The following is a 13,354-nucleotide window of genomic DNA, read 5'->3' as shown; positions in this document are numbered from 1 at the left end:
CACATCTGTAATCCCAGCACTTTGGGAGGCCGAGGTGGCTGAATCACCTGAGGCCAGGAGTTTGAGACCAGCCTGGCGAACATGGTGGAACCCTGTCTCTACTAAAAACACAAAGATTAGCTGGGCGTGGTGGTGGGCACTTGTAATCCCAGCTACTTGGGAGACTGAGGCAGGAGAATTGCTTGAACTGGGAAGGCAGAGGTTGCAGTGAGCCGAGATCGGATTACTGCACTCCAGCCTGGGAGACAGAGTGACACCTTATATCAAAAAAAAAAAAACAAGATAGTAAAAGATAGTAAGTTTCTGGTTGAATAGGAATAGGTAAGAAAGGAGCAGATTGAAACTAACTTTTCCAAAGGTACAGATTATCCCCAACACTCAGAGAGAAAGGAAGTTTGCAGCTGCTTTCACAGTATCACTTGGAATTGTTGAAGAAAGTTCCCTTCTTATATAACTATTCTTTGAATATGTATTGAATTAGACCTATGGCTACTACTCCCAAATCTATGAAATCAAATTATTTCAAATAAAAATAATTTATTATTAATACTTAACATGAATATGGCTTATATAAAACCAAAGAATTAGAAAATTCCATGAAAATTCCCAGGTTTAAGGACAAAATTCTAGAGCATGTGTATTGTTGAATCTACTATTAGAATATCTTCAACAACTTTTACAGTTTACATAGTGGTATCACTGATATTATGGCATTTAATGATCAGAACACTACTGAGGTTGGGAACACGGCTACTAGCAGCGCATAAACAAAGAAGAAAGTGAACTCTAGGAGGTTGTGATTTATTTGAGGCTACAAGGAAAGGAACAGATACTTAGGATCTACTAATTCCCAGAAACGTACATTATTCAATATTTTAAAAATTAAGTGAAACTAGATTTGATAGAAAACTATTATTAAAGTATATTACGTTAAAAACATATTGTCTTAATTTTAACCTCTGCATTGACAGGGAAGTCTTCTATCCTGCTTCAAGTGATTTTATAATTGCATCACGTTTACATCTTGTTGCTATATCTCACTTAATGAACTTTACTAATTTGCAAGTGGTGTTTCTTAATGCCAATTCAAACTTAACTGTGTTAATGGGACCTACAGAAACATGGGTAATTCTGAGGGAAAATTATTTAAAAGTTTAATTTTGAGGATGAATTTCAACCTATTTTATTCATTTACATTTTTTTAAACGTTAAAAATAGCAAAGTAACTTATTTTTAATTATAAACTATTCTCTCCTTTTCCCTCTGGCAATGATCACAGTAAGAAGCAAAGATAGAAAGCAGGTTGGCAAACAGAACCCTATCAAACAATTCCTCAGCAAAATTGAAAATGAAGTGGATATTGCAACATACAGAGTAGGCAGCTTTTTATATCTCTTCAAGAGTGACTTCTAGTGTTAGATCTTTTCTCTAGTAAAGAAACTGTAACTGTTGGTGGGACTGTAAACTAGTTCAACCATTGTGGAAGTCAGTGTGGCGATTCCTCAGGGATCTAGAACTAGAAATACCATTTGACCCAGCCATCCCATTACTGGGTATATACCCAAAGGACTATAAATCATGCTGCTATAAAGACACATGCACACGTATGTTTATTGCGGCACTATTCACAATAGCAAAGACTTGGAACCAACCCAAATGTCCAACAACGATAGACTGGATTAAGAAAATGTGGCACATATACACCATGGAATACTATGCAGCCATAAAAAAATGATGAGTTCATGTCCTTTGTAGGGACATGGATGAAACTGGAAAACATCATTCTCAGTAAACTATCGCAAGGACAAAAAACCAAACACCACATGTTCTCACTCATAGGTGGGAATTGAACAATGAGAACTCATGGACACAGGAAGGGGAACATCACACTCCGGGGACTGTTGTGGGGTTGGGGGAGGGGGGAGGGACAGCATTAGGAGATATACCTAATGCTAAATGACGAGTTAATGGGTGCAGGAAATCAACATGGCACATGGATACATATGTAACAAACCTGCACATTGTGCACATGTACCCTAAAACCTAAAGTATAATAATAAAAAATATAAAAAAAAAAAAACTGTAAAAGCAGCAGAGAACTTACTATCAGTTATTTATTTGTTTATGAGTAGAAAGATCAAAGTGATTGCAATGGTGCTTAGCTTACTTCTCCTGTAAGAACTTGCATACACTGTTTTTTAAAGTAAAAGTGTGCTATATTACTAGAAGTAAAATATGTTTATTCTAGAGAATTTGGAAGGGAACATAAAATTATAAAGAAAATATGCCACTACAATCCCACAACGAATTTTGTATTTAATTATGAAACATCTAAAGTGGAAAATTTATACAGTTTCAAATTTTTCACTACCTTATAGACTGCTTTGGAGGGTATCCTTAGGATAGAATCTAATCTCCTTAGGATGAATTATAAGGTCTTTACCTCTCTATTTTTTACTTACTAGCTTCATATTTCACACTCTTCCTTAGCTTCAAACTACACTTCAGCCAGGGTTTGTTGTTATTGTTGATTTCTTTTTAACAAGTAAATATTTCCATTTCTGATGCATCTTCCTGGAACACTTGTCTACCACTTCCCCTCCCCACATTTGTTAACTTCTTTCATAACTGCCTTGAGGTGGCCACCAACTACTACTCATTCTCCAAATGTCTGCTAAGATATTACTCTCTGAACTGCCCAAGTATGAGATAAGTTTCATTTTTATATGCTCCTTTAGCAAAGAACTTTATTATACTCTTTTATCATTCAAGACAATAAATGTTTAATCAGTTTTATTCACCACCATTCCAAAAATCTACTATGAATATCTCATTTCATCAGATGAGACATCAGTCCACCAAAGAGTTATATAAAATTAACAGAAACAAAAGGATTTAATTATCAGAAGAGTTAGAATTGTCTTGTCTTTGGGTAGGATAAGATAGAATCCAATGAATTGATAAACTTGTTCTGGGTTACTAAGGAAGTAAAATGGTACTAAGGGATCTCATTGCTGAAGAATAGTGAGAGAAAGGAATGAAAAAAAAAAAGCTATGTAAGGGGCTAAGGCAGTGGATCCAACACAACACATTTAGAATCACGTTGGATGACTGGATCTCATCCCAGAACAACTAAATCAGAATACCTGGGCATGGGTCCAAGCATCAGTATTTTTTTTCAAGTTCTCACATGACTTATAATGTACAGCCATGGTTGAGAATAATTGAGTCATTTTATTATAGATAACTTTAAATTCAGTAAAACTCTTTGTTATTTCTCCAGAAATTACAAACCAAAAAATATCCTTTAAAATTCTATGGTTATATTTTCTTTACCTCCCCCACCACTTCCCTTATTAGATCCACTGTTTTTCCTCATCAATGGTAAATAGAAATTTAAAGTTTATATTGCATATTAATATCTTGAATATTAAATCAAATAATTGATTCTTAGGTAAACAAGCATAGTTGAAAATATTAGTAAGCCAGTAATAAAGATATAATTATGAATAAATATTTCAATAATCCTACCGCAAACTGCTCATATTTCTCACGGTCAATGCTCCTTGTACAAAAGATATCCCCAGTGTCTTTCTCTATGTAAAACAAATTGAAGGGTTCTTTGTCCACGCCTGGTCCACTTATGGAATAAAAGATGGTGTAATTCTGTGCAGCATCAGATTGGATCTGCAGTAATAATTTAGGAATAGAACAAACACGTCATGATGATTATTTTCAACCTAACCTCTTGTGATGGTTTTTTTTTTTACCACTACCCCTCTTTCCTACTCTCCTATTCTTTCTTTCTTCCGCTTAGGTGCCCATTATCTGCCATGTTTTCCGAATTTTTATTTGCATTTTGCATTGTGCAAAGCCACAAATTCTGTCACTTATTTGATCTCAACTTTTTTGTCATTTGTATGTCTATAAAATTTGCAGAGTAATACACTTTTCAAGTCTTATCTACTTATTCTTATCGTCATATAAATAATAGTAACAGTTTCCATGATTTTAAATTCTTTGGAATTGAAAATTATGTGATAATAAAACTAGAAGTAATGCAACTTTTCTTCCACAATTAATTCCTCAAGAATTAGAAAATTTTAGCCGGGTGCAGTGGCTCACACCTGTAATCCCAGCACTTTGGGAGGCCTAGGCAGGTGAATCACCTGAGATCAGGAGGTCGAGACCAAACTGGCCAACATGGCGAAACCTCGTCTCTACCAAAAATACAAAAATTAGCTGGGCGTGGTGGTGGGTGTCTGTAATCCCAGCAACTTGGGGGATTGAGGCAGGAGAATCACTTGAACCCAGGAGGCAGAGGTTGCAGTGAGCTGAGTTGATGCCACTACACTCCAAAATTTCAAAACTGTTCTATGTTTGCAATCCAGCTATGTGGCAGTGATGCAATCTTACATGGTAAGCAGAAATACAGGTCATTTTTATAAAAGATGAGTGTTAGTTTAAGCAAGAGTTGAACTATGCAAAACATGTAGGTGTGCCTTCTGTACATTAGTGTTAACAAGTCTAGCATAGTATTTGGGTGAATTTAGGCATAGACCTAAGAGCACCAGAAACACCAGAAACTCCAAATATAAAATTTGTTTATAAATTTCTAAATATGATATCTGTAAGAAAGTAATAAGATATACTGGGTCACTTCTACGGGACTCTAGTTCTGGTGAATAGATGATCATTATTTGTACCATTAGTTTAAAGCTCTGATTCAATATGCTGTGCAATTCGAATGAAAAGTTTAAGAACAAAAAAAAATTGGACACGTATAAAATCAAATAAGTGAAATGCACCTGCTGAACGTGTTGTGGAAATGGACCCAATGAGTTCTCCATCAATGAAGCTGGAATAGGAGCCCATCGTCTCTTGCTGCGCTTGAGGGCTGTGTCTTTGGTATGTCTCTTCTTAGGAGCCTACATTTGACAAGAAACAAAGAAATGTAGCATTGCTTATCATTTTTGGAACTGTGATTTTTTTACACATACATCAACAAGCAGATGTAAGGGTTATACATTACAATATCATGGCTAGTCAGCAAAGCATTTCTATTGATAAGACACACACACACACCTCAGACTACATTATGTTCCTCAGTTCTACCTATTTCTCTATTTACTCAGTTAACCACCAGGAAATGTATAGGGCATTTGGAAAGATGCCACTTTGAGAAAGTATAAACCCCCCCAAAATAGATAATTCATTAATAAATATTTAACGATCAACTTTATTCCACTAGGAGTGGTACAACCAAAATCTGTTAAAACCCTCGCTCTACAATACAATCATTTATACATCTATATGGACACAGGTCAGCATTTACTCAAGTATACTTGATTTTATATAATGTGGGGATTTTACAATGTGGATATAAAATAACATCTTTAAAGTCTTAAGCATATTAAGAGGAGTTCATATAATCAAAAAGAATTTAGTTGGGAAATCCTCTCACAAATAGAATCATTTTTTAAGAAATGATTTATATTTCTTATAAAACAAATTTCTTATATTCGTTTTATAAGACGAAATTCATTGTGGTGAATTTGCTGAAAATGAGATGTGAATTCCAGCAACTTTTTCCTCTCTGCTTTCTGAACTGATCTCCACCACTCAGTGCAAGAAAATGAGTCTAGAGTCAAACATTCAAATCAAATCAATCCTGTGGATTGGCCACACCTCCACTCTCTGAAGAGAGGGGCTCCCCTATAGAATTTTCTAGTAAGATGGGAGTAAGCTTTAGACAGTCTCTTCTCCTCTTTAAAGAGAGACTCAAACCCGCAATCAGTGGGAAGAGAGCCACACAGGGTGGAGCCCACATCTCCAGCCTGAATCACATTTCGCTGAGTTTTAGACTCGCCCCTGTCTTGTCCTTGCTCCTCAGGTTGGTTTGTTCTTATTCCCAAACTTGAAATCACTATTAGAAAACTTTGATATTCTTACTTTGCTCCCGGTCTACAGAGTCATTCATCTTTATAAAAGTTTGTAAATAGCTCTGCCACTCCTTAAAAGTCTAGTCTTTATTTACACTAATTGTAAGTGGAAAAGACAAATTTGTCATTCAATAGCATGGATTTTAACGTGAAACACGTTAAAACACGTGAAACACGAAGGACTCCCGTAAGCAGATTACTGTGCTAGGCTGCTTAATTAAGCCCTTGCCTTATACCTTGTTTTCTCTTGCTAACAGTACAACTTCTATCTCTTGTTGTTCCTGTCTCTGACCATCTGAAAGGAAAATGGAAAAACTTTTCCTTTCAGAAGACAAAATGAGGTCATGTGTTGTGTAAATTGAGCCATCTTCGAGAATTCTGAAGGCAGGGTCACTGGACCGGATTAGGCTGGCCGACTTGAGACACTCCTCCAGATTCACTGCAGGGAAGAAATATCACAGCAGTTTGTCAGATGAAACAGGAATGGAACAAGTTTTACAGGAATGACAGCCGTGAGTTAAGGCATGAGAAGCAGAAAAAGGGAGGTTACATTTGGAAAGTGTTCAGCACCTGCTATTCTAAAACGTGGGGGCCATGAAAATTAAATAATTATATTAATGGAGTCACATTTTCCACTACCTTCGTCATATATTAATTTAAGAAATAAAATATTTTCCTAGTGTCACTGATTTTATTCTCTTTCTTTTGAACTCTTAATTATTGTGTGTGTGTATAAATTTATATATGTGTATACAAACTTGATTTTTTATGTCATAAGTGGTATAACTGTATGATGTCAGTAGATTTTGAACTTTTTGCAATAGTTTGATAGTTAAAACTATCTTGCCAAAAATAAGAAAACTAGGTGGCTCACACCTGTAATCCCAGGACTTTGGGAGGCCAAGGTGGGAGGATCACAAGGTCGAGAGTTCTAGACCAGCCTGGCCAATATGGTGAAACTCCATCTCTACTAGAAATACAAAAATTAGCCAAGCAGGGTGGCATGCACCTGTAATTCCAGCTACTCAGGAGGCTTAGTCAGGAGAATTGCTTGAACCTGGGAAGTGAAGGTTGCAGTGAGCAGAGATAGTGCCACTGCACTTCAGCCTGGGCAACAGAGCAAGACTTTGTCTCTAAATAAATAAATAAGAAAGCTAGTCTATTCTTAAGTAATATTTCCCAGTAATATTGCAAATAATCTTTCTGTAATACCTTTCGAGGTTCAGTAAACGCAATGCATTGTGGTTATTATCAAATTACCTCCTTTACAGATTCATATTTAACACACTTAGTGTATTTACTATGTGTCTTTAGAGTGTGGACTGTTTATTAATTTCAAACCTTAAAGCACTGGGCAAAACAACATCTGGCTTGGAAAATATACCATTTCTGTATTCAGTTTGTAATTTTTTACATGTTAACTCAAAGCCAGTGAAAAACCTTGATGAAAAAATTTTACGTTTGGACTCAGAACAACCAACTTATACTTCAGAGATACTAAGACCCACCAAAACTTTATTTGATTTTCACAAGCTATTCTGTGAAATATGTCACATTTATTCTTGGTGGATACTTGTTCATTGTAATCAACCTCAAGTACAAATTTTATTGAGGGCATTTAGATTTTGAGACATCCATTTCATGTCTAATCAATTAAAGAATCTTGGCTTTGAAATTTTGGCAGCAGATTAGTTTATACAAATTAGAATATGCTCCTGGTTTTGGTGCCTTGCTTTGTTTGACGTAATCCAAGATAATTCAGCCTTCCGATGCTTGCTAATTTTTTTGGCAAGAGAAGTATACAACTAACTTTGGTATTTTAATTATTTCTAACCACTACCAAAAAACAAGTAGCCTATCTTTTATTGTAAGTCCAATTTTAACTTCAAGTAGCTACTATATGGCTTTTATCCCAAACTTGACGAGAGCAGCCTGAAGCTAAATGTGGCAAGTTACAACTATGAAATTGTTAATAGTGTTTCTCACCTTTGCCTACAAGTGTTTCAGCCTGAAGATGAGAAGGAACTCGAAGATAAATTTTCTGACAAGCATCGCAAAGTAATATTAAAACCTCAAAAAAAAATAAAAAATATCAGGAATTGAATTTGATCACAAATTTTCACATTATAGCTTTTTCTTATTGATAAAAATATTGTCAATTTTGGAAACAAATTAATCATTTAATTCTTTACATTTTTAATACTCACTTTAAAAGGAACCAGCAAAGAGAATAGCTGTAGGAATAACACTGTCATTTATTTATCAATGAAAAAAATTAAGTGAATAGTAGTTCTTAGAATCTAAATCATATTGTGTCAGTGCAAGAAAATATTTCACAAACCATTGACTTTATATAGAAGTTATACATCTCTAAGACCATTCATAAATGCCATTCTGATTTTTAACATGAAGAAAATACTTAACTCTGAAATGCATAATTACATATATGTCCTAATTCTCTAATCATCATTTTTACTATTTGAAGTTATATTTGATGAAGTCTAGAAAATAGTTAAGGGCTTTTTTAACCTCACAAAAAAATAATGCTCCCAAAAAATCATTGTTCTCAAATCAATTTTCAGACTGACTTGGCCAAAACTTCAAAATCTAAATAGTCTCAAATCACATGACTAATCTAAAAAGAAATATATGTCAAAATATGGAGAGTATCCTTCAAATTGGTAAAGATTTTTAATTAAATTCAAGACCCAGCTATTGTTTTTAAAACCTAGGTAGTTCAAAGACATAGATACTATCTGAAAAACAAAAGAAAAGCTATCATTTCAAAAATGTCTATAGGTTCAAAATATATTTTACTTCCTTTTATTGGAATTTTCTGTTTCTCTTTATCAAAATAACTGCTTTTTTATTATTTAAATATAAGATAGATTAGAGCTAGGTTTTCCAGAAACATGTAGGTCAATTTTATGATCAGCTTTCAGCTTTCTCTGAATTCTAGAATTACAGGACCCATTACTTGCAAGGAGGAAAGAGAATGGATTAACATCCATATTAAGGAAGTACACTTCTTTACCAGCTCAACTCAAGTCTATCAGATATACTGTAGCAGTCTAATTAAACAGTTTGTAATTTTACAAATCTATGTTAAGTAGAAATCTGGAATTAAAACGCCACATTTTTATTTAGTCCTAATTTAAAAACCACTTTTAAAACATGAGACATTTGCATTTATTTAACTTTAAAATATGATCATCCCTAATGCCAAGGAACATACTAAATTGTACTTAAAGAACTTTCTAAGCATAGACCATACTGTTAATAGTTGTCTAAGTATATAATGTGGAAAGAGCATTTTGTAATTAGGATATATATACACAGATACATATACATATGTACACATATATATGCATATACCTGTACATATACCTATACCTATATACGTATGTGTGTGTATGTGTGTATATATACACACAGTCATATATTGCTTACATTCTAAGAAATGCAACGTTAGGTGATTTCATCATTGTGCAGACATCATAGAGTGTACTTACATACACTTAGAGGATATAGTCTACTACACACCTGGGTTATACCTACATGGTATACACCATGGTATATATATGTGTATACCCCATGGTATGCACCATGGTACAGCCTAGGTGTATAGTATATAGTATAGCTTATTATTCCTAAGCTACAAACCTGTACAGCGTGTTCCTCTACTGAATACTGTAGGCAATTGTAAGTATTTGTGTAACTAAACGTTTTTAGATATAGAAAAAATACATTAAAATACAATACAAAAGATAACAAATGGTTCACCTATACAGACCAGCTCCATTATAATCTATGGGACCACTCATATATGTAGTCCATCATTGACTGAGGCGTTGTTATGCAGAGCATGACTGTATATGTATATGTGTGTGTATATATATATAAATGTACATATATATATATAAAATATATGAGACATTCTTATAGGTTATATCCACACTTTCACTCCCACCCCCGTCTTCTTTCCTTCTTGTCCTAGGATTCCATGTTGATGGTCCTCCCTCTGCAGGCAGAGCCACTGAAGGTTTCCATTCATTAAATACTAATCCCGTCTTCAGGTTAAATCACTAAATGGCTTAGTGACACCATGTTAGTCAGTTTCAGAGCCAGAAATAAATGAACAGGAGATGAATTGTCCAAGAGATATTAGACAGTACAGGGATCAGAAGCAAAAGAAATGTGGATAGAATCCTTTGGAACATTTTTACCACATTTTACAAACTTGTACTAACTCAAGATGGTATCTGAGTTATCGTCTCCCTAAGCAGTTACAGGATGAGAAGCTGACCATCGACCCTGCATTGTATATTATTTACATGGAGAAAATGTTTGTCCCCATACCTGCCATTTCTAAAAATATATTTTGAAACTAAAATATTTTGCTAAAATGAAAAAAAAGGAAATTCACACCTCAGAAATGACGGACGGATGTGTGAAATAACCCCCCTCTCTTCCCTCACCACCAAAGAAAAAATAGCACCCTACAGTTACAAAGCTATTAAAAACCCAAGTGGAAGCCAAGTTAAGGATATTTTCAATGACAGTCACATTTTTGTTATTTGTCTTAAACTATTCTTTGCTTAAACTGCTTCATGGGTAAAATTCAAAAAGTCCTGGATAATTTGCATGTTCATCCAGAATCCTTTCTCTTTTTTTGCAGCTTAGTAGAACTCAGCATGTTAAATAACATGAGTTTATGTAATCACCAGTAGCAGAAGTAAACCTCAGAAACTTCTGGGCCAAATGCCTAAGGAATGAATTCATTTCTCTGCTCTTAGAAAAACACCACAGCAGGATGGAAGAGGGATTCCCTTGAAAAATTTTAACACTCTGGCAGTGGGTGCTTGAGAAGTAAGCTGAACACTTTCCATCCTGAATCCCAAGCCTCTCAATTCTTCCCTGAATCTTCCTCAGATCTGTTTTTGTTTTCCCCAATCTCTCTTCTCTGCCTCCCATCCTCACTCCTAGTCTGTTTCAAGCCCAAACTGCAGAGAGGAAGCAGGTAGTAACATGCTTGAATTCCCTAATCCTTTGGTTGTTACTCACCAAGAGAGAGAAAAGGAGCTGCTTACAGAAGATGCTCCCTGGGGCAGCAGAGGCCACAGCCATCAGAAGCAGTCCCAATGGCCAGGGACGGTGGCCAGATAACAGGGCAGCCTTGGATGCACAGAGTGGCTAAGAAGACGCTGGCGCTTGCACAGGGTATTCTGCTGCCACCTTGATGCAGCTGAGCTTGGTTTGGAAGACAGTCAGAAGGCAAGTGATAAACAGTAGGAGGAGCAACAGGAGAATTTCTTTCCCCCTATTCCCTGGCCAGTCTCCTTCCTTCCAGTTCAATTACGTCTAAATGCAAAGAGGCTTTCCTACAAGTGAGGAGGGTGGGGTACAAAACACCCCAAAACCCAGTCAGTAGCTCCTCCTCACAGCAGCTTTCAAAATTTATCTTGCCACTTAACACATAGGCAGAAGGAGGAGGGAACACCCTTCATCCTCAGCCCTCCTCCCTTTCCCCCAGGTTGATGCTGTGAAGTCCTCCCCAATTATTACCCACTCCCACAGCCTCTCCTCCTTCTTGGCCTTATTAACCTGTCTTGCCCCCAGGTACAAACATAAATTGTGCACAAACGCCATGCAAGGAAGTGATGCCTCCTCAACTGCCATTGGCAAATCAGAGGACCTAAGCATGTGTAATCACACTCATCAGAAGTTATCTCCCATCTAAGCATTTAGGTGTCGTCGGTCCTGTAGAACACTGTAGTTCTGCTAGAGAGCTGGCATTCCAGTTTAAAGCAGCAACTTCATAAAGGCATTGTATCTACTTCCTGTTATTGACTATTCACTGTGGTTAGTTCTCTAGATGTCACAAGGAACTTATCAGAGTGTAAAGACTTCATAAAAGAAAGATAATAAAGAAATAGCTAGCATATAATCTTTCTTGTGGCTTTCCTTTTGTTGTACATGATGCCATTGCTTTTTACCATTATATTTTTTCAAGGACAACTACAGTCTTTGAGACCAAGTCTCTCTAAAATCACTCCATTCACACTAATTACTTGTACATCACACATAGGATATCCTAGCTTAATGGTACAATAAGGCCATCAAGTGTAGGTTTTTTTAAACCTTAATGATTCTTCTAATAAAAGCTTTAGCATCATTATTCCTGTCCCAAATTAGTGAGCTCAATGATATCAATTGCACTCAATGGCAGTGATGGAAGTTAGGAGAGGAGGATAAATACTTTCAAATGTTAAGGTAGAGCCCGACACCCATGCTGCTGAGAAGGGAGGAATGAAAGATTTTCTTCAGCTTATTTGACAATGGGAACAATTTCTTCTTGTATGTAGAGACAGAAATAAATGTAACTGCTTCATTAGAATTAGAAGCTAGGAAGATTTGGAAAATGAATGACACAGGAGAAAAAAACTAAAAGATATCTTGTAGTATTTTATTGCTAGTGGTATACCCACTAATACACATATTCTGTGACTGCATTGGAATTTGATTTCTCAGTCAGAAAATACAGTCACTTTAATGGAATATTTTTATATCTGGCATTTTGGGAGAAAAGAATGGGAATATGGAAATAGAAAAATTACTTAGATGTATATGTGTAGAGCCAAGTATAATTCTGTGCATGTTTAAGCATCATCTAAGCATATATTTAGATAGATAGATAAATAGATAGTCATATAGCTTAAATAATTCAAAGACAAACTCTCCAACCCTAGAAAATAGACAAATATTTTTTTCAGCTAATGAAGTTATCATTACCTCTTTCTATAACATGATATTCTCCACTGAACTAGGAAGATATAGAAGAGCAAAATTAAATTGGTGTTACTGAAAAAATGGCATATATTGGTTGGATGAAGAGATTCCAGGCACTGCTCAATTCAAACGAATCCAGAATACTCTCCACAGTTCTGAGAAATTGATGTTCTGATCCTACTTCTTTTGGCCTACTTTCTGCTTGCTCTCTTTTCCCATTATCTATCTTTCTCAAAGGTAATAGAAAAACTTGTGTAAAAGCTAGCCCCAAATTATTGGTTTGCAAATCTGTTACATTACTATTTCTCCCATATTTTGTATTTGCACACAAAGGTTTCCTAAAAATAAAATATAGGTACTTTATAGGAAAAAATAATTTATTATTACAAATTATTGACTCTTCCTTTAACGTGAATCTACCTTAAAATTAAATGAAAACAAGACATATTTATTCCAATTTTCTGCCATTAGATTATTCAGTAAGAGCTCTGTCTTAGTCTGTTTTCTGTTGCTATAAAGAAATAGCATAGACTGGGTAATTTATTAAAAAACAAAACAAAACAAAAACAGAAGTTTGTTTGGTTCATGGTTCAGGAGCCTGGAAAGTCCAAGAGCATGGCATG

General features: G+C 35.4%; 1 protein-coding gene across 2 annotated transcripts in view; it reads right to left on the bottom strand.

Moving 5' to 3' along the window:
• The window catches only part of DSC1 (desmocollin 1), a 35,527-nt gene extending 23,771 nt beyond the window's left edge, over positions 1 to 11,756 (bottom strand). For both annotated transcript variants that reach the window (XM_003261970.2, XM_003261971.2), the window contains exons 1-5: positions 11,007 to 11,756; positions 7,929 to 8,013; positions 6,179 to 6,381; positions 4,809 to 4,928; positions 3,532 to 3,687 (exon numbers count right to left, since the gene is read on the bottom strand). In XM_003261970.2, coding sequence (XP_003262018.1) covers positions 3,532 to 3,687; positions 4,809 to 4,928; positions 6,179 to 6,381; positions 7,929 to 8,013; positions 11,007 to 11,069 — 627 coding nt within the window. In that variant the 5' untranslated portion in view covers positions 11,070 to 11,756. The remainder of the gene's footprint in view (positions 1 to 3,531; positions 3,688 to 4,808; positions 4,929 to 6,178; positions 6,382 to 7,928; positions 8,014 to 11,006) is intronic.
• Positions 11,757 to 13,354: the final 1,598 nt, after the last annotated feature.

This window comes from Nomascus leucogenys, chromosome 4, assembly GCF_006542625.1.
Source record: "Nomascus leucogenys isolate Asia chromosome 4, Asia_NLE_v1, whole genome shotgun sequence".
In the NCBI taxonomy this organism is placed as follows: domain Eukaryota; kingdom Metazoa; phylum Chordata; class Mammalia; order Primates; family Hylobatidae; genus Nomascus; species Nomascus leucogenys.
This window is presented reverse-complemented; position numbering and strand designations above follow the sequence as displayed.